The sequence below is a fragment of the Pan troglodytes genome, chromosome X (assembly GCF_028858775.2).
Source record: "Pan troglodytes isolate AG18354 chromosome X, NHGRI_mPanTro3-v2.0_pri, whole genome shotgun sequence".
In the NCBI taxonomy this organism is placed as follows: Eukaryota; Metazoa; Chordata; class Mammalia; order Primates; family Hominidae; genus Pan; species Pan troglodytes.
Genome location: NC_072421.2, coordinates 14572524 through 14594536, shown reverse-complemented (window position 1 = coordinate 14594536; position 22013 = coordinate 14572524). Strand labels below are relative to the sequence as shown.

The following is a 22013-nucleotide window of genomic DNA, read 5'->3' as shown; positions in this document are numbered from 1 at the left end:
TTCAGTGTGAATTAGAAGCCTTAAATCAGAGGTTGGCAAATCTTACCCATAGAGTGCTACACTTGCAGTGATTCTGTGGGACATTTTACAGAATGAGCTAGGCCTTGTGTGCATTATAAACTTGATAAGCTTCATCTCTGTGTTTCATATTATTTCCAAATCTGTCTAGTTACTTTACGGCTCCAAATTGCACTTTCATCATCTGGGTTGAATTGTATCTCCCCAAGAAAGATACAGTGGAATCCTAACCCCCAGTTCCTCAGAATGTGACCTTATTTAAAGACAGGGTCTTTCCAGAGGTAATTGAGGTTAAGTGAGGTCATTACAGGGATCCTAATCCTATGTGACTCAGGTCCTTATAAAAAGGGCAAAATCCGGACACAGAGACAGACACACATGCAGTGAAAACACCATGTGAAGATTGACATTATGTCGCCACAAGCCAAGGAACATCCAGAAGCTGGGAGAGGCCTGGAACAGATCCTTCCCTAGCACCTTTAGAGGGTTTATGGCCCTGCCAACACCTCGATTGCAGACGTCTGACCTCCAGAGCCATGAGACAATACATTTCTGTTGTTTTAAACCACCCAGTATATGGTACTTTGTTATGGCAGCCCTAGGAAAGGAGTACAATCACCCTGGGAGAATTTTCTTTGTCCCCAAATGCAATCTGTGACTGGGACATAAAGTAAACCCACAGTTCTTGTCATCTGTCTGAAAAAACTGTATTACTTATTTGTTTTACCGTGATCTAGATAGCAAACCATCATAAAAGGGAATTTTATGAAAACCCTTGCAACTTCCGTCTTGAACCTCATTTTCCATATTCATATTATTGCTGGCAACAGTGTATGGAGGCAGCTGTGGCAGAACTGCTTGAATCACAGAGGTCCAGCCTCACTCTACCACTCGCTGATTAGTGGTTCTCGTCCTCCTGTAAGCCCCCTGCCTTCACCATTCTTTGACTCAGTTGCCTCACCTATGAAATAGGATCCTAATTAGTGGGTAGTAATTATGAAGAATCCCTAATGGGTAGTAATTGTGAAGAATCCATGAGATAATATGAGAAAAGTTATAGAATGGTGCTTGGTACCAAGTTGGTGCCCAATAAATGTTATTGTTACAGTTAGTTGCTAGTAACCCATCCTTTAACATGGATTATTAACCATAAATTGGTTTTTCTCTGATACCGTTTGCCTTGATTAGTGCTTGATTGAGATTCTGTACATATATATATATATATTTTTTTTTTTTTTTTTTTGAGACATATTCTTACTCTGTCACCCAGGCTAGAGTGCAGTGGCGCCATCTCAGCTCGCTACAACCTATGCCTCCCGGGTTCAAGCGATTCTCCTGCCTCGGCCTCCCAAGTAGCTGGGATTTCAGGCGCCAACCACCACACCCAGCTAATTTTTTTATTATTAGTAGCGATGGTGTTTCACCATGTTGTCCAGAGTGGTCTTGAACTCCTGACCTCAGGTGATCCACCTGCCTCGGCCTCCCAAAGTGCTGGAATTATAGGCATGAGCTACCGCACCCAGCTAAGATTCTGCATATTTTTAATAAGATGTTCTGTGACTTCAGAAAGGTCATATTTCTGCTCTGGGTGTCACCTTTCAAACTTTTAAACTGATTTAGAATATTAAAGACATGAAAGAATGAAAGTTTTGGTGTCTATCAAATTTAGCAATTAACACAGTTTTTAGTTCTGTTTCAAGGATATTCTTGCTTGATAAAATTTAATGCAGTAAAGTACATGGACTGGGAAAATTAACCCACTTCAATATTACTAATAATGTCCCTAAACAAGCTTTCAATTCTTTGTATTTTTAAAATGTGTAGTTACAGCATGATTCAAAACTACTTTTCTTAGCGTCTGTGTCATGCTCCTACAGCCTTCCCTGAATGCATTAGCTGGTCCCAGGGAGATGTGAGAATTGTCTGGTGAGGGTGAGAACAGACTGTGGTGTCAGACTGGAATCTAAAGACTTTGTCTATATTAGAAGCAGCTGCCAGGGCCCGATCTTGCACCAATAAGAAAATAATGGGCAATAGATCACTAGCATTATTTTTTTCAGCAGCACTTTTGGTGGGTACAGGATGAACAAGTGTTCCTTCAAGCGGTAATGAATGATGGAATTCATATGTAAGTAATCTGAGTGCCCATGGCGCTTTCCAATTCATTACCTTCACCAGAAATTTTCATGGAGGGTTAGTTACATACACTGTTGGAAAAAGCTTTAATAAAGAGATAAGGGACCTGGGTAGTATGAATAATTGGTTCAAGTTTTTTGTTTCATTTTGCTCTCAAAACCACTAGAAGCTACTTATTCAATAAGGACATTTTCAGCTTTGAACATGAATGCTTTGAAGAACACAGGATTTTAGAAAATGTTACTAGCAAGAGGAAATGTCACTAAATTTGAAAGATTTAACTTTTCAGTATTATTCACTTCCACAGGAACATACAAGTTATGCAATTCATCATCGCCTGAGTCTTGTTTAATATTTTCTTAGGATAAAGGCCTTCAGATTGGACAGTATGTTCTTGTTTGTGATTGCTACTCAGATTCCAGATAGTCTCTACTTTAACATATTTCAAGGATAAAAAACACCAAAAGCTTGACTAGGATAAGAACTCCTTTTGTACAGTGGGAACATGCATGCTTTTGATTATGTCTGTCATCATTTCCTAACAAGATATTTCCGTTACTTAAAGCTTCAATGGAAAATAACTTATGAGAAAGTTTACAGTTATGAAGTTTTAAAGGTCAGCTGTGTTTTCAATTATTTCTTAGGAAAAATGTTTATTATTAGGTTAAGAAAAATACCATTTTGTAGTCATAAGTGACCACCGGTCGAGACTGCAAGGTTATATTGCTAATACTTAGAGGGAAAATGAGTGGAAGTCACCCTCAAAAGAGAGTAAGGCCCTCTGAAACAAACACCACCACTGTTTTCTCGGGTTTGAGCCAATCAGGTATTTATGACCTATGTTTTGAGGGTGTTGGGTCAAAACAGGGACATATTCTAAAAGCTTAAACCCCACTGGGAGGAGGAGACAAAATGAAATGTAAAGTGACACATAGAAGAAGAGTGTCTATGGTGTGGTTCATGGTTATACATGCACATGAGGGGTAGAGCCAGTGACCCAGGCAGTCAAAGGAGGAGCACCGCGGGGCAGCTGTCAAGAAGTAAGGTATGCACTAGGCCAATTTGAGGGATAGGGTCAATTTGGAATGAGAGAAAAAAGGACTTAGTTCACTCCCGGCTTAGACACTCAAAGTGCTGTTCCTACCAGAGAGCCCAGATGTGGTTTTCATATGCCCAGATGTGGTTTTCATACGTTTGAGGGGAGACATCTGCTCCATTACACTGTGTCCATCTGAGTGGGAAGGCTGAGACTGTAGTTTTCATAGTGAACCTTTAGTCAGTCAAACCTAGAGAGAACCCGGTGAAGTTTATGGCCCAGTATTTAGTGAGCTGTCTTGCTTTAGTCAATGAGGTTGAAGGATGAAATTGCAGTGATTGAGCACAATCCTGACATGCGTGTGTGTTTCATCTGGTGCAGATATTCACAGGTGCACAAAACCGATCAGTGAGATGATATGTGTTAATGGCTGTAGAAAAGTGGAAAGGAACATGAAAATGCACTTCTGTTGTAAAAGTAAAAATGGCGGTTGTCCAGTAACTTCAGGATTACATTTGTCATGGGGCAAGGGATGTGCGACGAAGAGAGAAGACCAGTCTGAAATGGCTCCAGTTCTGCTGGCATGTACCTGTGTTCTGGGTGGTTGCTGACAAGCCAGAAATGAGGCATTCATGGCATACATCAAGTTTGTGCTTTCCCTCGGTTGTGCTACAATTATTCATTTTGGCAAAATAGCAGAAAATATAATCAGAAAGATGTACTAGTCCTAGGAAAGTGAGGGAAAAAAACATTCTTTGCCACTTGCTGCCTCCATGCTTTATCCTCTAACATGTTCTGCCTTTGGGCTCTATGTGTGGAATAATCTTGGATGAATGTTTTCCTGCTATATAAGATTCTTTGAAGTCCTGGTAACTTTCCATGATATTTTTTTTCCTTTATGGACTATTATGTGATGTGACATTGGTCACATCATGTAGACAAATAGATTGATGTGAAAAATACCAGGATTATGTATCCTGAACCCAGATGGAATCCAGTAAAGCTTTTCCTTAATAATACATGCCTATTGTTCTTGTTTTAACCTATATGCATATTAACCCTTGTATTAGCCTCCCAGGGCTGCTGTAACAAATTACACAACCTGGGTGGATTAAAAAAAAAAAAAAAAAACAGATTTATTCTCTCACAGTTCTCAAATCAAGCTGTCAACAGGACCACACGCCCTCTGAAGGCTGTAGGGCCTCACCTCTTCCAACTTCTGGTGTTTCCTGGTGTTCCTTGGCTTGTGGCAGCATCATTCCATCTCTGCCTCCATCTTCATGTGGCCTTTCCCCTGTGTCTGTGTGTCCTTTTCTGTCTCATACAAGGACTTTGTCATTGGAGTTAGGGTCCACCCTAATCCAGTATGATCTCATCTTGATCCTTTAATTACATCTACAAAGCCCTATTTCCAAATAAGGTCACCTTCTGTGGTTCCAGGTGGACATGGATTTGAAGTGACACTATTCAACCCACTACAATCCTATTTTGAAGCTGGAATAGAATCAAAAAAGATTTCTGATTCATATTAAAACAAATTATCTTGCCAAAATACCATATAAAAGTGTATGGCAACATTGAGTCCTACAGCTGTTTCCAATAAAAATGACCAAACCCTCCATGACAAGGCAACTGTTCATTGGCATCTGAAGTGTGATGTCCGTACTGGTCTGCTTTGGTCAGATGATTTTCCATTTGGCTGGCTGAGCGCTCACCTTGTTTTGACAGCAAGGAAAACTGCCAGTGATTGAGAATCCGTTTTCGTTGAAAGGAAGGAAGGAAGCAATAAATAGAAAACAGAATGAGTGGATGCCTTCAAACTCTGATACTCCATTCTGAGGTTTACTTGGTCCCCTAAGTCAGTACACGCTAAAGTACTTTCACATGCTGGCTGTGACCATCAGTGCACAGCCTGTCTGCAGTTATTTGGTTTTAAACTGACTGGTTTTCAACTTGTAGCCTAGCCTTAGAACTTTTTAAAAAATTGTGTGAGTAAGTAGAGGCAAAGCAATTCGAATGTAAGAGAACAGGGTCTGACCCCAACTCATTGGTGCCCCCCCCCCGTAGCCCCTCTGCCTGGGAGGTTCTGAGGAACCCACAGGGAAGGGAGTTCTGCCCAGCACCTAGTGAGATTTGAGCATCTGTTTCTCAATCCCCGAGTTGTCATTATTGTTCTTTAACAGCATCTGGAAGGAAAAGAGCTGTTTACAAAAAAATCATGCATGGCCTTTGAGCATTCATTTGACAGTCACTTCCTGAGCATCTGCTTTGTGTCAGGCATTGTGTCCTCTCAGGTCTGGGGGTACAGCTGTGAGTAAAGGTGACAGTGCCCTTCCACCATAAATGACCCCCACAGGGTAGGTCGCAGGTGACAGGCTTCTTGCCCTTTAGTTCAGTGTTTTAGGGCCACTGTTCACTATGCAGGAAACCATTAAACCTCCAAATCTCTTGAGAGGCAAGGAGGGGATAAGGGTTGGGTCTTAAATTTTCATGAGGGGCCAGGCATGGTGGCTTTACGCCTGTAATTCCAGCACTTTGGTAGGCCAAGGCAGATGGATCGCTTGAGTTCAGGAGTTCAAGACCAGCCTGGGCAACATGGCAAAACCCCATCTCCAAAAAAAAAAAAAATACAAAAATTATCCAGGCGTGGTGGCACACACCTGTAGTCCCAGCTACTCAGGAAACCAAGGTGGGAGGATCGCTTGAGCCCAGGAGGCAGAGGTTGCAGTGAGCCAAGATTGCACCACTGCACTCCAGCCTGAGTGACAGAGCGAAAAAAAAAAAAAGATTCATGAGGAAGCCTGAATGGGAATGAAAAACAAATAAAAGCAGAGGGCTGTGTCTTTTATTTTTGTATTCTTACACCGTATGAACTTTATTAAGAACTAAAATCATGTGATGGTAACCCATGGGCACACGCTGAGTACAAAGTTGGAAAATTGTACCAGCATCATTAACTGGGGTTGCTTTGTGTTAACATTGTGTATCATTCACAGATGTCAACAATAAGAGAACACATCTCTCTATATATAATTGTTACAAACATTTTAAATTATAAGGAAAAGAAAAAAAAAGATGCAAAAGTTCAAAGACTAAACTCACAACATCCTACCGACAGAGAATACTTAGGATAGCTAAGATCTCAGTGTTCATTCAAACTTCTAAACTCAAAGACTCGGATTTATGCAGGAAGTTGAACATGTCTTGTGTCACCAGATCTGTCAGTGAAGCTGATTATAGTCTTGGGACAAATTTGAGAGTAATGTGACAGTGGTCTGGGAACTCTGACTGTGGGCTCTGCCCTCTGGATGCAGAGACTCCAAGGCACTCAGCAAACCCACCTGTGGGATCGTCTCCTCCAGATAGACCAAAAAAAAAAAAAAAAAAGAGCCATAGGATTGGTAATGGGTACAAGGCTGCTCATAGATGGCAGAGGGACTGTGTTGTGCTAATGTGGAAATGCCAAGCCTTCAGAAAAGTAGCCCTTGAATGAGAGATTCTTCAGCCAAATTCTACCTTTCCTGGAAAGCCTGGGCAGTGCCATCAGCCCACCCACTGCCTGCTCAAGGTTCCTAGAAAGAGGCAAGTGGGAAAGGCCTGTATGAACTTAGTGACTGAATATATCTCACCAGTCTGTACTGCCCATACCAAGACCCAGTGTCCTAGGTCACCCCCGCTCTTCCTTCTAAAAGCACGAAGCTAAGCTTTCCTTCAAAGTCAGGTTCAATCATCCCAGGACAGAGGCAGGAGAAAAACAGAGATGCCCCCAGGGAGAAGCTAGTCCCCAGCGGGGCTTTCACCCTGACCTGAGTACCAGGAACACACTCTTGCGGAAATAAGAAGCTGTCATGGAGGTTGTCGAGTGCTTTCTCTAACCCACTGTTTGGCTCATCCACTCCCACGCCACTCCAACACAACTCAGTTTAGGGGGCATAGAATTTAAACACCTGTGAGAACTGAACAACTTATATGCTGATGTTTCAAACTTGGCAGAAAGACCAAAAATTAGAAACAAATGCTTGGTGGCCCCCATTCATTTGCATATTAGGCCAATATTTTGGTTTCATTCTGCATTGCCCAATGAGTGAATCATATATTTTTTCCATGGGTGAGGTAGCAGTTACGCAGCTTTTATTGTGTTTGATAGTCATTGGGCTTATTCATATAAGCCCTTAGGTAAAAATAAACTGTGGATGTTCCAAGACAGCAATGGCCACATACATTTTTAATAATGTTTCCAAGTTTATAAAACTCCTTCCCTCCAATGCCATGATGATGCTTATAAAGAGCAGGATTTATGCGAGCGACTATGCATGGCCTTATAAATATCTTTCCATTCACACTTGATTAGCTCACTACCATGTTCTGTTCCATGTATTAGTACAGGGAGGACCAACAATGGAAGAATGATTTATATGATTCTTTTATTTCCCTACAACCATCTTCACTCCTTATCTCGTGGTGTTTCTCTTGATAGCCATAGTAGCCGTGGATATGTGTTCTCTGCTATCAATTTCTCTCTTGACAGAGTCGCTTACAAGAGCTATGGAAATTGGCTAAATTTAACCTTATGCAGCATTGTCTTACTGATACTTTTATGTTGTTGCAGTTTACATAAGAATAAAAATTATGATATTGGGACTTGCCATAGTAAAAAACAGAGGGAAGAGTAAATTGAATAGATACTTCTTGCTTTACAAGAATCCATTTAAATTAGTAGGATTAAAAGTATGTAATGATACCACTTGCAGTTTAACCTAGGCCAACCTATGAAGTGGAAAGTCAAATCCCGTAGTGAGAAAACCAACCCATTATTGCAGATTTTTTGATATAGCGGGAAGATTAGAAGTCAGAGGCCTTAATTCCATTTGTAGAATTGCCCTTTCCTCACCCTTCTTCCTTCAGCAAGTGTTGACTCATTTAACTTTTCCTTGCTTGGTATGATTTGCATTTCGAATCTGTGGAAGGATAATCAATCATCCATCATCATTGCATACTGTGCTTGCTAGCACTTGTTCTTTTCCAGGTTACCTAAAATCAATACCTCTTCCAAAGGAGTGATTTTTTTCCCCCCATATCACCTCATTCATGGTGGTAAGCACTGCTCGCAACACTGGACTTTCCAGGAAGCTTTTTGTTTCCCTGCTGGCCTGGGGCAGTGTTTGAAACCAAGCAAGCTCTATCAGCCATTCCTAGCTGGGCAGGTGGTGAGTGGGCCGTGCAGATGAAAAGAGAGAACCTCAGGTGGGTTCATTTCTTTCCTGTGTTTTCAGGGCTTGTTGCAGAGGTTTGATAGTTTGGAGTGATGAGTTTCCTTGTGGCTCTTCACCATTTCTTTTTCTTTTTTTTTTTTGACACCGGGTCTGGCTTTGTCACCTGGGCTGGAGTATAGTGGTACACTGCAATCTCTGCCCCCTGGGCTCAAGCCATCCTCCCACCTCAGCCTCGCAAGTAGGTGGGACTATAGGCACTCAACTCTTTGTCATTTCTCTCAGTGTATAATAACCCCTTGGTAGGTGAATGATGATAATAATCTGCAGGTCTTGCCTCGAAATCTGGTAAGCATCTCATCTGGAACACTTGGGCCTGGTTTCACAGTTGGAAAGGGAAAGATGAGGGACCTTAGGGGGCTGCAGATGGCATGGCCAGCAGCAGCAGCACTCACTGGGCTCCTTCTGCAGTGCACACACGTGTGTTTATGTTCATGTTCACGTTCGTGTTTGTTCTCAGGGCGGCAGCAGCAGCTGGATGCAGAGCGCCTGGACAGCTATGTGAACGCTGACCACGACCTGTACTGCAACACCCGCCGGTCGGTAGAAGCCCCAACTGAGAGGCCTGGTGAGCGGCGCCAGGCCGAGATGAAGCGTTTGTACGGGGACAGTGCTGCCAAGATCCAAGCCATGGAGGCCGCGGTGCAGCTGAGCTTTGACAAGCACTGTGACCGAAAGCAGCCCAAGTACTGGCCGGTCATCCCCCTGAAGTTCTGAGCTCAGGGCACAGGGTACCCAGCCTCTCCTTCTTCCTTTTGGGTACACGCTCTTTATCTCTCCTTCTGTACATTTCTTAGGGAAAGGGGACTTTGTACTGGGGTACAGGCATGTTCACCACAGTCCCAGTGGGCCTGTCACGGGGTGGATGTACTATGCCAGCCACTTGGAGGTCTGCAGGACATGTTCTGTTGCCAACATGATAAATTTTCTCCTGACATAAAATAATTTTGCATATACTATACTGGTTTTTTATGTTGTTGGTAACAGTTCAATTCATTAACGTTCTTGCCTAGAGATACTGCCTGGTGTTTTGCTTTTTTATCTTTTCTTGTCTTTAACCTGTCTGAACTACACAAATGCCTTTAAAAAACCAGATATCCTCTCTGACTCTAGCTCCATTAGCCCCCACTAAAAATGAGCCAAGTGTGTAGTGGGACAAATACCACTTCCTGTAGTGGAGAGGGATGCATGTTCTATAAAGGGCCAGAGAGTGAATATCTTTGGCACTGCAGGCCACACGGTCAGTGTTGTGACTACTCAACCCTCCCTTTGTAGTGTGAAAGCAGCTGTAGACAGTAAGTAAACAAATGGGTGTGGCTGTGTTCTAATAAAACTTTATTTATAAAAACAGGCGGCCGGGCGCAGTGGTTCATGCCTGTAATCCCAGCACTTTGGGAGGCCAAGGTGGGCAGATCACGAGGTCAGGAGATGGAGACCATCCTGGCCAACAGGGTGAAACCCGTCGCTACTAAAATACAAAAAATTAGCCGGGCATGGTGGTGTGTGCCTGTAATCCCAGCTACGTGGGAGACTGAGGCAGGGGAATTGCTTGAACCCAGGAGGCGGAGGTTGCAGTGAGCTGAGATCGCGCCACTGCACTCCAGCCTAGAGACAGAGCAAGACTCCGTCTCAAAACAAAAACAAAAACAGACTGCAGGCCAGATTTGGTCTACAGATGGTAGTTTGCCAACTGCACCTCTCATGGAATGAAAATCACCTGCCTGACATTTTTATTCTTGTTATCTCATTATGTCTACAGAGCTTAGATGTCATACAGAATTGAGAGCAAAGAACAATAATTCCGGCCCGGCACGGTGGCTCATGCCTGTAATCCCAGCACTTTGGGAGGCTGAGGCGGGCGGATCACGAGATCAGGAGATCAAGACCATCCTGGCTAACACGGTGAAACCCCATCTCTACTAAAAATACAAAAAATTAGCCGGGCGTGGTGGCGGGCACCTGTAGTCCTAGCTACTTGGGAGGCTGAGGCAGGAGAATGGTGTGAACCCAGGAGGCGGAGCTTGCAGTGAGCCGAGCTCCAGCCTGGGCAACAGAGTAAGACTCCATCTCAAAAGAAAAAAAAAAAAGAACAATAATTCCCAAACCTGCTCACTGCTGCAGTCACCTCTGTTGCAGAAAACGCACAGTTGATTTCTTACTATATACAGCAAATATTGATTTGATAAAGGAATACATTTCTGAAAATGAAATCTAAAAGCTGATGGAGCAGGTCATTTATAAAAGCCAGCTGCCTTTTAAATAAGTTATTACAGTACATTGCCAGGGTGAGCCCATGTTGACCTGAGAAGATTAGCACATCCATCAAAGGCTGGTGAAAAGATTTAGTATTGACATGTTTCTCTCTAAGAACAGTTGGCTTCACATTCAGCCCCTGCCCTGAGACAAATGCATTATTTTCATCAGCCCTGGGTGCTTATTTTTCTAAGCTCTCATTTTATTACTGGAGTCACAATTTGTGTGTAGGTGTTGCCGACAAAAATGATAATTAACTTTCCCTTCAGGTGACACATAACTAAAATTTCAAATCTTTAGTATTTCTCCCTTTCATTTTAAATTCATATGCCTAACTATAAAATAACTGTGACTGAGATACAAGTACAAACCAAAGCCTGGAATTGCAGCAGGTGCTGAGGCATTTGAAAGTGAAATGTTTCTCTTCACAAAGGACTCTTATACCCTCCCCTAAAGAAATCACCATGCCGGTCTCACCCCTACTGGCTTTGTTACCTAAGGCTTCACCTCTCAGTGCTTCTGGTTCCTTCCTTATCCTTAAAATGAGTGTTAATAATTCTCTCGTGGGGTCATTGTGCGGACCACATTGAGTAGTGCCTGTAAAACAGTGCTGGCTACACGGTAAATACTCAATAAATGTTGACACGTTTATTCCCTGTCTTTAAAAATCACTGGGAAGTGCCAGTGGGAGTCTTGAGTATAAAATTTCTAAATACGGAGAAATGTTTCCCTGTCAGCTCTCCGAATGGATGCGCTGGCTTCTGGACACCTCATGCCAGCCCATCCTTCCTCCTGCTTGTCTCAGATAATTTGTGATACAAGGCACACGTGACTCGTTTGTTTGTTTATCCAACAAATATTTGAATTTCTTCCATCACAGTTAGTTAAACCATAGTCTCTTCCCTCAGGATTTTTTTTCTCCCTTTTTTTCTTCTAAATCCTACTTTTGCTTCTGTCTGTTGGTGACAGTCTGATGGCTATTCTCCCTGTGTCCCTGTGTATGTGAGAGTAGATGGGCATGCAGAGCTTATTAGATGTCTCTAGCTCAGGCCAGGAGCGGTGGCTCACACCTGTAATCCCAGCACTTTAGGAGGCCAAGGTGGGCGGATCGCCTGAAGTCAGGAGTTCGAGACCAGCCTGGCCAACATGGTGAAGCCCTGTCTTTACTAAAAATACAAAAATTAGCCAGGTGTGGTGGTGCACACCTATAGTCCCAGCTACTCGGGAGGCTGAGGCAGGAGAATTGCTTGAACCCAGGAGGCAGAGGTTGCAGTGAGCCGAGATCGCGCCATTGCACTCCAGCCTGGATGACAGAGTGAAAAAAAAAAAAAAAAAGTGTCCCTAGCTCTTTGGCCAGTCACAGAAGAATCTGTGGATGCCTTCACTGATAGGATCACATGGCCTTTTAACAAGGCCACCTTTGCCACCGAGGGGAACGTGTTGGAGGCACCAATGTCTGATGGAAAAAACAAACTTCTTTTTCTCTACTCGCACTCAATACAACAGAGAGCACTTCTGACACCAGATGTCAGGGGGCTTTTCCCTACACATCAAGCAGTTTCTCCAGGGGCCACCAACTGGGTGTCCTATAATTCATTTCTGACACTATCTGGAGGTAGCATCAGATCCCACAAGTTAAAGGCCCAGTCCCACAGGATTGCCCCCGACTTCAGATGCCAATCACAAGTAGTAGGTTGTCACGTATACTTCTGACCGAACAGCTATCAATTAGGGTTCCCACGACCTCCTCTTTGGGTTCAATTAATTTCCTAGGAAGGCTCACAGAACTCAGGCTCACACTTCTTGAGTTTACCTGCTTACTAAAGGATAGTATAAAAGATACAGATGAACAGTGAAGAGATGCATTGGGCAAGGTATGTGGAAAGGGGTGCAGAGTTTCTTTGTCTCTCTGAGCACACAGCCCTTCAGGAACCTCCACATGTTCAGCAATCCAGAGGCTCTCCAAACCCAGTTCTTCTGGGGTTTTTATGAAGGCTTCATTACATAGTCATGATTGATTAAATCATTGGCCATTAGTGACCAACTCAACCATCAGCCCATCTCCCTTCCCTGGAGGTTAGGGGGTGGGCCTGAAAATTCCAACCTTCTAATCATGTGGTTGGTTCCCCTGGCAGCTGGCCCCATCCTGAAGCTGTCCAAGAGCCCACCAGGAGTCGCCTCATTAGAACAAAAGACTCCCATCACCCAGGAAATTCCAAAGCATTTAGGAGCTCTGTGTCAGGAACCAGGGTCAAAGACCAAGTATTACAACAAAAGACTTTCCTAGTGCCTCTATCTACAAGAGTTTCAGGGGGTCTATGTCAGAGACCAAATATATATATTTTTTATTATCTCACAATATCACACAATGGGGGGCAGGCAGACCACTTACAAGCCTATTGCAGAAAAGATGTTCAACCTCACTGGTAACCAGAGAACCACTAATTACAATAAGAGTGATATTCCATACCCTTCAGATAGGCAAATGTCTAAAAAGAATAAAAATGCTGGCCAGTCACGGTGGCTCATATCTGTAATCCCAGCACTTTGGGAGGCCAAGGCGGTTGGATTGCTTGAGGCCAGGAGTTCGAGACCAGCCTGGCCAATATGGTGAAACCCCGTCTCTACTAAAAATACAAGAAAAAAATTAGCCAGGCATGGTGCCATGCACCTGTAGTCCCAGCTACTTGGAAGGCTGAAGCAGGAGAATCACTTGAACCCAGGAGGCAGAGGTTGCAGTGAGCTGAGGCCGTGTCAGCTTGGGCAACAGAGTGAGACGCTGTCTCACAAAAGAAAAAGAATAAAAATGCCAAGTGTGGCAAGGATGTAGAGAGATGAGAACTCACATTGCTATGGGAGTATAGGTTGGTCCACCCTATTGAAGGGCACGGTGGCATTTTTCTTGCAAAGTTAAAACAGGCACATATGACCCAGCAATCCTACTCTCAGGTATATGCCCAAGAGACACTCTTCCATGTGGGCACAAGGAGGTGCACAAGAGAGTGGGCACTGCCACATAATAATAGCAAACAATTGGAAACAAATTAAGTGCCCATCTACAGGATGTGGGTAAGTAAACTGTGGAGTGTTCAATGATGGCATACTACAGGAGCCCTTAAGAGAAATGAGCTAGACTACATGTATGAAAATGCTAGTGTCAAGGTGAAAAAGGAAGTTGTGTAGGTATAGCATGATAACATTTAGCCATAACTTTAAAAAATACACACCATGCACGCATATATGTACTAAAATCTAGAAACATGCATGGAAAAGATTCACACACATACACCCCAACTTCAGAATAGTGGTTAGTTCTGAGTAGGGAGAGGTTGAGACACCACTCAAAGGGGGTTTTTCTATCTGTCTAATGTTTAATTTCTTCAGAACAGAAAAGCAATGGTAATAACCCAGCTTTGATGGAGGCCCCTAAGTTTATCAAACTCTATTCTAACAAAGTAGTTTATCTTTCACTTCATTTCTAGGGTTAAATGTTACAGGAAATGTTTACTTTATCAAACACTTAAATAGAGCTTACTATAAGCTTCACACTCTTCTAATTGCTTTACAAATACTAATTTCTTTAGCAATCTATCTATGACAAACCTATGAGGTAGCTATTACAGGTACAAAACCTGTTTTCCAAAACCCTTAGGTCATGTATGTTTCAGAATGTAGGCATTTTTGTACTTTTGAAAAGTAAAACAACATATTCTAGAACTTGGCCCAGTGGGCTAGGGTAGCCTGCCACCAAGATAGCTGGACTATAAAATGGAAGAATATTCTAAGTATGATAAATACAGACCATAAATATCCTCAGTTCCATCCAGGTCAGGTTTTGTCATCAAATCATTAAGGTCAAGTCAGGTTGTGCTGCCAAACAAATTTTAAAACAAGAAAAACCCTTCCAGTTTTCAGAGCTTTGGGAATTTCAGAAATGTGTTGAAGGAATATTATTCTCATTTTGCAGATGAGGAGACTGAAGCACAGAGAAATTAACCAACATCACCAAATTCACTTCAAGTGATGGATGTGAGCTTCAAACACAGATATTCTGACTCCTAACTTCCCTGCCGTTAGCTGCTCCAGCATGCTGAAATCTGGTTCTAACAACCACATTCACAGGAAGTGGAAGGTACATGTCTTCAAAGCACAGGAGCTGAGCTGAATCTGGAGCTGAGCATGAGGTTAGGGTCTAGTCCCTGCTGGGCTTGAGAACGTGTGACTCTGGATAATGCAGTTGCATTCTTTAACTGAATTTTATAACTGAGGCTAAGGCAGTGAGAAGAGGGGACACATTCCAGAGACACCAAAGAAATAGACATCCCATGGCTTGGTGACTTGGGCCAGGTGATGAACCAGCCTAGGATGGCTCAGGTGTGTGTCTTGGATGGAAGTTGTAGTCACTGAGGTAAAGCGAACAATGAGAAACAGGTTTGAGAGGGACAATCAATTCCATTTGGGACATAGTGAATTTGAGGAGTTCAAAAAACATCCAGTGACATCCTACCACTCACTGGCTATTTGGGTTTGGAACTCAGTAGAGAGGGCCTGCATTAAAAATACAGATGTTGGCTGGGCGTGCTGGCTCATGCCTGTAATCCCAGCACTTTGGGAGGTCGAGGTGAGTGGATCACCTGAGGTCAGGAGTTGGAGACCAGCCTGGCCAACATGGTAAAACTCTGTCTCTACTAATAATACAAAAATTAGCTGAGCATGGTAGTGCACACCTGTAATCCCAGCTACTCCCGAAGCTGAGGCAGGAGAATCGCTTGTACCAGAGAGGTGGAGTTTGCAGTGAGCGGAGGTTGCAGTGAGCCGAGATTGCACCATTGCACTCCAGCCTGGGCGACAAGAGCGAAACTCCATCTCAAATAAATAAATAACTAAATAAAACAAAAATATAGATGTTTCAGCCCTCGGCCTTAGGAATGTGGAAAAAGGGACAGTATGTAAACTAAGAGGAATTGACCTGTGACAGTGGGGCCCTGAAGAACTCTATCTATCTATCTATCTATCTATCTCTACCCATCTTATCTGTATATCTATCATCTATATTTGCAACCGAAATCTAATCAAGACTCTATGTCTAATTACCAGTCACAGGAAGTTCAGGGAGAAGACCAATATATTAAAAGACACTGAAGATGTCATCAGCCAAATCCAGAATGTGAGAAATTTCATAGGATGGAAGACCCAGTTTCTTTAACAAACTTTTTTTTTTTTTTTTTTTTTTTGCTGGAGTGCAGTGGTGTGATCTTGGCTCACTCACTGCAACCTTCGCCTCCTGGGTTCAAGGGTTTCTCCCACCTCAACCTCCAGAGTAGCTGGGATTAGAGGTGCCTACCACCACGCCCGGCTTTTTTGTATGTTTAGTACAGACGGGGTTTCACCATGTTGGCCAGGCTGGTCTCCCAACTCCTGACCTCAGGTGATCCGCCCACCTCGGCCTCCCAAAGTGCTGGGATTACAGGCGTGAGCTACCAAGCCAGGCCACAAATGGACTTTTAAGAAGCACATGTTGGGGCCAGGCATGGTGGCTCACGCCTGTAATCCCAACACTCTGGGAGGCCGAGGCGAGCAGATCACAAGGTCAAGAGATGGAGACTATCCTGGCCAACGTGGTGAAACGACAAAAAATACAAAAATTAGCGGGGTGTGGTGGTGCACACCTGTAGTCCCAGCTACTTGGGAGGCTGAGGTGAGAGGATCACTTGAACCCAGGAGGTGGAGGTTGCAGTGAGCCCAGATTGCGCCACTGCACTCTAGCCTGGCGACAGAGTGAGACTCTGTCTCGGGGAAAAAAGCGCATGTTGGAGAAAGAGTGATGGCGAGGGCGAGGAGGTGTTATGTGATATGGTGTGGAACTTGTATGTGTCCTAACTTGGACAAATTGATTATTAAAACACTTCTAGATCATTGAAGAAATTTGAGTATGGACCGAGTGTTAGACGATATTAAAGACTTATTAACTTTGTTAGGTATAATAATTATTTTATGGTTATGGGTTTTTTGTTTCTTTGTTCGTTTAGTTTTTATCTGTTAAAGACACTGAACTATTTCAAGTTGAGCTGATATGATACCCGGGGTTTTCTTTAAAGTGCTCCAGTGACAGGGCATGGGAGAGGCAACAGTTGAAATCAGATCAGCAAAATGTTGAGAATTACTGAAGCCGAGTGATGGACACGTGGAGATGCAGTATGCTATTCTCTCTAGTTTTGTTTTTGTTTGAAAATTTCATAGTAAATTTTTCAAATGAAATAGAATTTGAAGGAAAGAGGTTTACAGTACTAAATGTTACGGAGAGGTCTGATAAGCTGAAGAGAGAAAAGTAGACAATCTAGAAACCATTGTCATCTGAAGGACCTTAAAGCAATTTCAGTGTATAGATGGGGAAGAAAACCAAGTTTTACATTAAAGCTAATATACTCAAAACAAAATAAAAGGATGGCGGCATGTCAAAGGGGCACAGAAGCCACTCCCGGAAGAGCTCCCAGTGGCCAAACTGGACAGCCTGAGCAACAAAATAAATAATATGGTGTTAGATTGTAACCCAAAGTATAACATAAAAATACTTGAGTCTATACTGATAAACGATTGACTAATAAATAAATATATGGAGAGAAGAGACAAATCTTCCTTACAGAATAATTCCAAATAATAGCTATAGATACTACCCCCTCCAAGATGTGGGACTCACCCTCCATCTCCATCTTTTTTAAATTTTTTTTTTTTTTCAAGATGGAGTCTTGCTCTGTCACCCAGGCTGGAGTGCGGTGGCACGATCTGGGCTCACTGCAAGGTCCGCCTCCCGGGTTCACGCCATTCTCCTGCCTCAGCCTCCCAAGAAGCTGGGAGTACAGGCGCCCACCACCACGCCTGGCTAATTTTTTTGTGTTTTTAGTAGAGACGGGGTTTCACTGTGTTAGCCAGGATGGTCTCGATCTCCTAACCTTGTGATCCACTCGCCTCAGCCTCCCAAAGTGCTGGGATTACAAGCGTGAGCCACCGCGCCCGGCTTAAATTTCTTTTTTAGAGACAGGGTCTTGCTCTGTTGCCCAGGCTGGAGTACAGTGGTGTGATCTTGGCTCACTGGAGTCTCAACCTCCTGGGCTCAACCAATTCTCCCACCTCAACACTTCCAAGTAGCTGGGACTGTAGGCATGAGCCACCATGCCCAGCTAATTTTTTTTTAAGAGATGGGGCCTCACTATATTGCCTAGGTTGATCTCAAACTCCTGGGCTCAAGCAATCCTCCTGCCTCAGCCTCTCAAAGTGCTGGGATTACACGTGTGAGCCACCATGCCTCACTCTCTCTCCCCCATTTGAGTGTGGGCTAGACTAGTGACTCACTTCCAAACAACAAAGTACAGAAAGGGGAAAATAACAGCTTTTGGAAGAACCTGGCAGATACCATATTATCCAAGTGATCAAGGTCAACATCACCAGTCGTAAGTTCTGCTGATGTTGTGGACAACCTGATATGATATGATGAGAAGGGAGCTTTACCTCTGTGGGATTCTCAAAACCCATAACCCCAATTTAAACATGAGAAAAATATCAGATAAGCCCAAATTGAGGGGCATTTGACAAAATACCTGACCAGTATGAGTCAAAATCCTCAAGATCACAAAAGGCAAAGAAAGACTGAGAAACTGTCACAGAGGAGACTAAGGGGACATGACAACTAAATGCAATGTGGGATCTTGGAGCAGAAAAAGGATATTAGTGGAAAATCTGGTAAAATCTAGATACAGCTGGCCGGGCACAGTGGCTCACGCCTGTAATCCCAGCACTTTGGGAGGCCGAGGCGGGCGGATTACCTGAGGTCAAGAGTTCAAGATCAGCCTGGGCAACACGGTGAAACCCCGTCTCTACTAAAAATACAAAATTAGCCGGGCGTGGTGACACATGCCTGTAATCCGAGCTACTCAGGAGGCTGAGGCAGGAGAATCACTTGAACCTGGGAGGCAGAGGATGCAGTTAGCCGAGATCATGCCATTGCACTCCAGCCTGGGCAACAAGAGTAAATCTCCATCTCACCAAAAAAAAAAAAAAAAAAAAAAATCTAGATACAGCCCGTAGCTTTATTTAACAGGAATGTGCCAATGTAAATTTCTTGGTTTTGACACATGTACCATAGTTATGTATAATGTTAACAATGAGGGTAACTGAGTAAGGGTGTATAGGAACTCCGCACTGTCTGTATAACTTTTCTATTTGAAAATAATTCCAAAATAAAAAGGCTTTAAAAATAAAAACAAAAATTTAATATCGATTTTTGCAAGTTGTGTTTATATCAGTTATACTTGTTCCACTTTTCAAAGGGAGGAGATATATTTTTATCTGTCTAAAAAAAGACTTTACAAAGCCTTTTTTCTTCTTTTGAGTGCTATAGAATCTGACAGTGACACCAGAATGACAAGTCAGAAGGGAAAGTGAAGGATTCAGCCTTTACAAGGTATGTAATATGTGTTATAGTGCTAGACAACTTACACACATTACCTGCCTTGTATTCTCCTAACCACCTTATAAAGCATAAGCCCCAATTTTCTGATGAGCAAGTTGGTTCAAAGTAAGTATAAGAAGCCAAGTGCAGTGGCTCATGCCTGTAATCCTAACACTTTGGAAGGTCGAGGCAAGTGGATCTCTTGAGCCCAGGAGTTTGAGACCAGCCTGGGCAACATAGTGAGGTCCCCTGTATTAGTCTGTTTTCACACTGCTATAAGGACATACCTGAGACTGGGTAACTTATTTTTTTTTTAATATGTTTAATTGACTCACAGTTTCGCATGGCTGGGGAGGCCTCAGGAAATTTACAATCATGGCGGAAGGCAAAGGGGAAGCAAGCACGTCTTTACCATGGTGGAGCAGGAGAGAGAGAGCACGAAGGGGGAAGTGATACTTTTAAACCATCAGATCTCGTGAGAACTCAATTCACTATCACAAGAACAGCAAGGAGGAAACTGCCCCCATGAGCCAATCACCTCCCACCAGGTCCCTCCCTTGACATGGGGATTGCAATTTGAGATGAAATTCGGGTGGGGACACAAAGCCAAACCATATCACCCCCTCTCTATAAAAAAAATTTAAAAATTAGCCAGGTGTGGTTGCATGTACTTGTAGTCCTAGCTATGTGGGGGACTGAGGTGGGAGAATCACCCGAGCTTGAGAAGTCAAGCGGCAGAGAGCCGTGATTGCACCACTGCACTCCAGTCAGAATGACAGTGCAAGACTCTATCTCAAAAAAAAAAAAAAAAGCAAAAATGGTAAGAATAAGTAACATACCTAGGGTCACATTAGCTGAAGTGTGGATTTTCCTTCATAGAGGTTAAATTTTCTCCTAATTTTAAAAATACGTCGTGACTGTTAATTTATTCTTGCCTCCAGGATTTTTAAGATACATCACTTCTATGATTTTTTTTTTTTTTTTGAGACAGAGTCTTGTTCTGTCGCCCAGGCCGGAGTGCAGTGGCATGATCTCGGCTCACTGCAACCCCTGCCTCCTAGGTTCAAGCAATTCTCATGCCTCAAGCCTCCCGAGTAGCTTGGATTACATGCATGCATCACCACACCTGGCTAATAATTTTTGTATTTTTAGTAGAGACGGGGTTTTGCCATGTTGGCCAGGCTGGTCTCGAACTCCTGACCTCAGGTGATCCGCCCACCTCAGCCTCCCAAAGTGCTGGGATTACAGGCGTGAGCCGCTGCACCCGGCCTCTATGATTCTTTTGATCAGAAAAATTGCCCCTTATGTAAGTTAGCTTTTGTTACATAACAACTTGTCCCCAAACTTAGTGACTTAACCATTTTTTATGTGGGTTGGCAACTTAGGCTGGGCTCAGCTAGGTGGGTCTTCTGCCAGTCTCCCCTGGGCTCACTCTTATAGCTGCAGTCAGCTGATGGGTCAGCCAGGGGCTGGTTAGTCGAGGATGGCCTCAATCACATATCTGGGGTTTGGAGCTGGCTGTCTTATGGTTATCTGCTAAAGTAATAGGAGCAACTGGGCCACATGTCTCCAGCAAGCTAGCCTGGGTTTGTTCCCATGGTAGTTATAACAAGGGTCCCAAAAGCAACAAAAGAGGACAAGCCAGCCGGGCACGGTGGCTCATGTCTGTAATCCCAGCACTTTGGGAGGCCAAGGTGGGCAGATCATGAGTTCAGGAGATTGAGACCATCCTGGCCAACACAGTGAAACCCCATCTCTACTAAAAATGCAAAAATTAGCTGGGCGTGGTGACGCTCACCTGTAGTCCTAGCTACTCCAGAGGCTGAGGCAGAAGAATCGCTTGAACTCGGGAGGTGGAGGTCGCAGTGAGCTGAGCCGAGATATCGCCACTACACTCCAGCCTGGCAACAGAGAGAGACTCTGTCTCAAAAAAAAAAAAAAAAAGACAAGCCACAGCATGCAAGCATTTTATAAGCCTCTGCTTTCTTCACATTTTCTGATGTCCCATTGCCCAAAGCAGATCACATGGCCAAGCCCAGATTCGAGGGGTGAAAAAATAGGCTCCACCTCTTGATGGAAAGAGCTTTGAGTCACATTGCAAGAGGATGTGCATACAGGGATGGGAGAAATTATTGCAGCCTTTTTTGCAAGTAATCTACTGCACCCCTTTTGTGTTCCTTTTCACGTGATAGCTTATAGAATTTTACTGCTTAGGGTATAGGATTAAGATTCTATTTCTTTGCCAAGCTCCTATGTAACTATGGATATTGATATGGTTTGGCTGTACCCTCACCCAACTCTCATCTTGAATTCCCATGTGTTGCAGGAGGGACCCAGTGAGAGGTCATTTAATCATGGGGTCAGGTCTCTCCCATGCTGTTCTCATGATAGTGAATAAGTCTCACAAATCTGCTGCCATGTGAGACAGGCCTTTCACCTTCTGCCATGATTGCAAGGCCTCTCCAGCCATGTGGACCTGTAGGTCCATTAAATCTCTTTCTTTTGTAAATTGCTCAGTCTTGGGTATGTCTCTATCAGCATTATGAAAACGAACTAATACAGATATACAATTAGCCCTTGTCTTATGACTTTGAGAATCACAGAGTTGGAAGGAGATTTAATGGCTAGTCAATTCAATATTATACTTAATAGAGGACCATCTTGTGGACACAGAAGCACAAGATCGCATCCATGTGGTAGGCCTTCAAATCCTTAAAAATAGTAGGTTCTATGATATCTCTTTTCCATTTTAAATATTCCAAATGTCGTAATGTCCCCATTTTATATAATGGACATACAAGACAAGCATTGCAGATTTACCAGATATGCTGATCTTCAGACTGCTCTTCCTCAT

At 43.4% G+C, this 22013-nt stretch overlaps 1 protein-coding gene across 10 annotated transcripts in view; it reads left to right on the top strand.

The window, feature by feature from the left end:
* Nucleotides 1-22013, top strand: part of GEMIN8 (gem nuclear organelle associated protein 8) — a 43584-nt gene that overhangs the window by 11924 nt on the left and 9647 nt on the right. For 3 of the 10 annotated variants that reach the window (XM_009438787.4, XM_009438788.4, XM_016942797.4), the window contains one exon: nucleotides 8921-9474. In XM_009438787.4, the coding sequence (XP_009437062.1) occupies nucleotides 8921-9177 (257 nt within the window). In that variant the 3' untranslated portion in view covers nucleotides 9178-9474. Of the gene's footprint in view, nucleotides 1-8920; nucleotides 11365-14680; nucleotides 14846-19100; nucleotides 19172-22013 lie in introns of those variants that run through there. The other 7 variants (XR_008541929.2, XR_001713926.3, XM_003317356.5 and 4 more) reach the window with 5 other exon arrangements.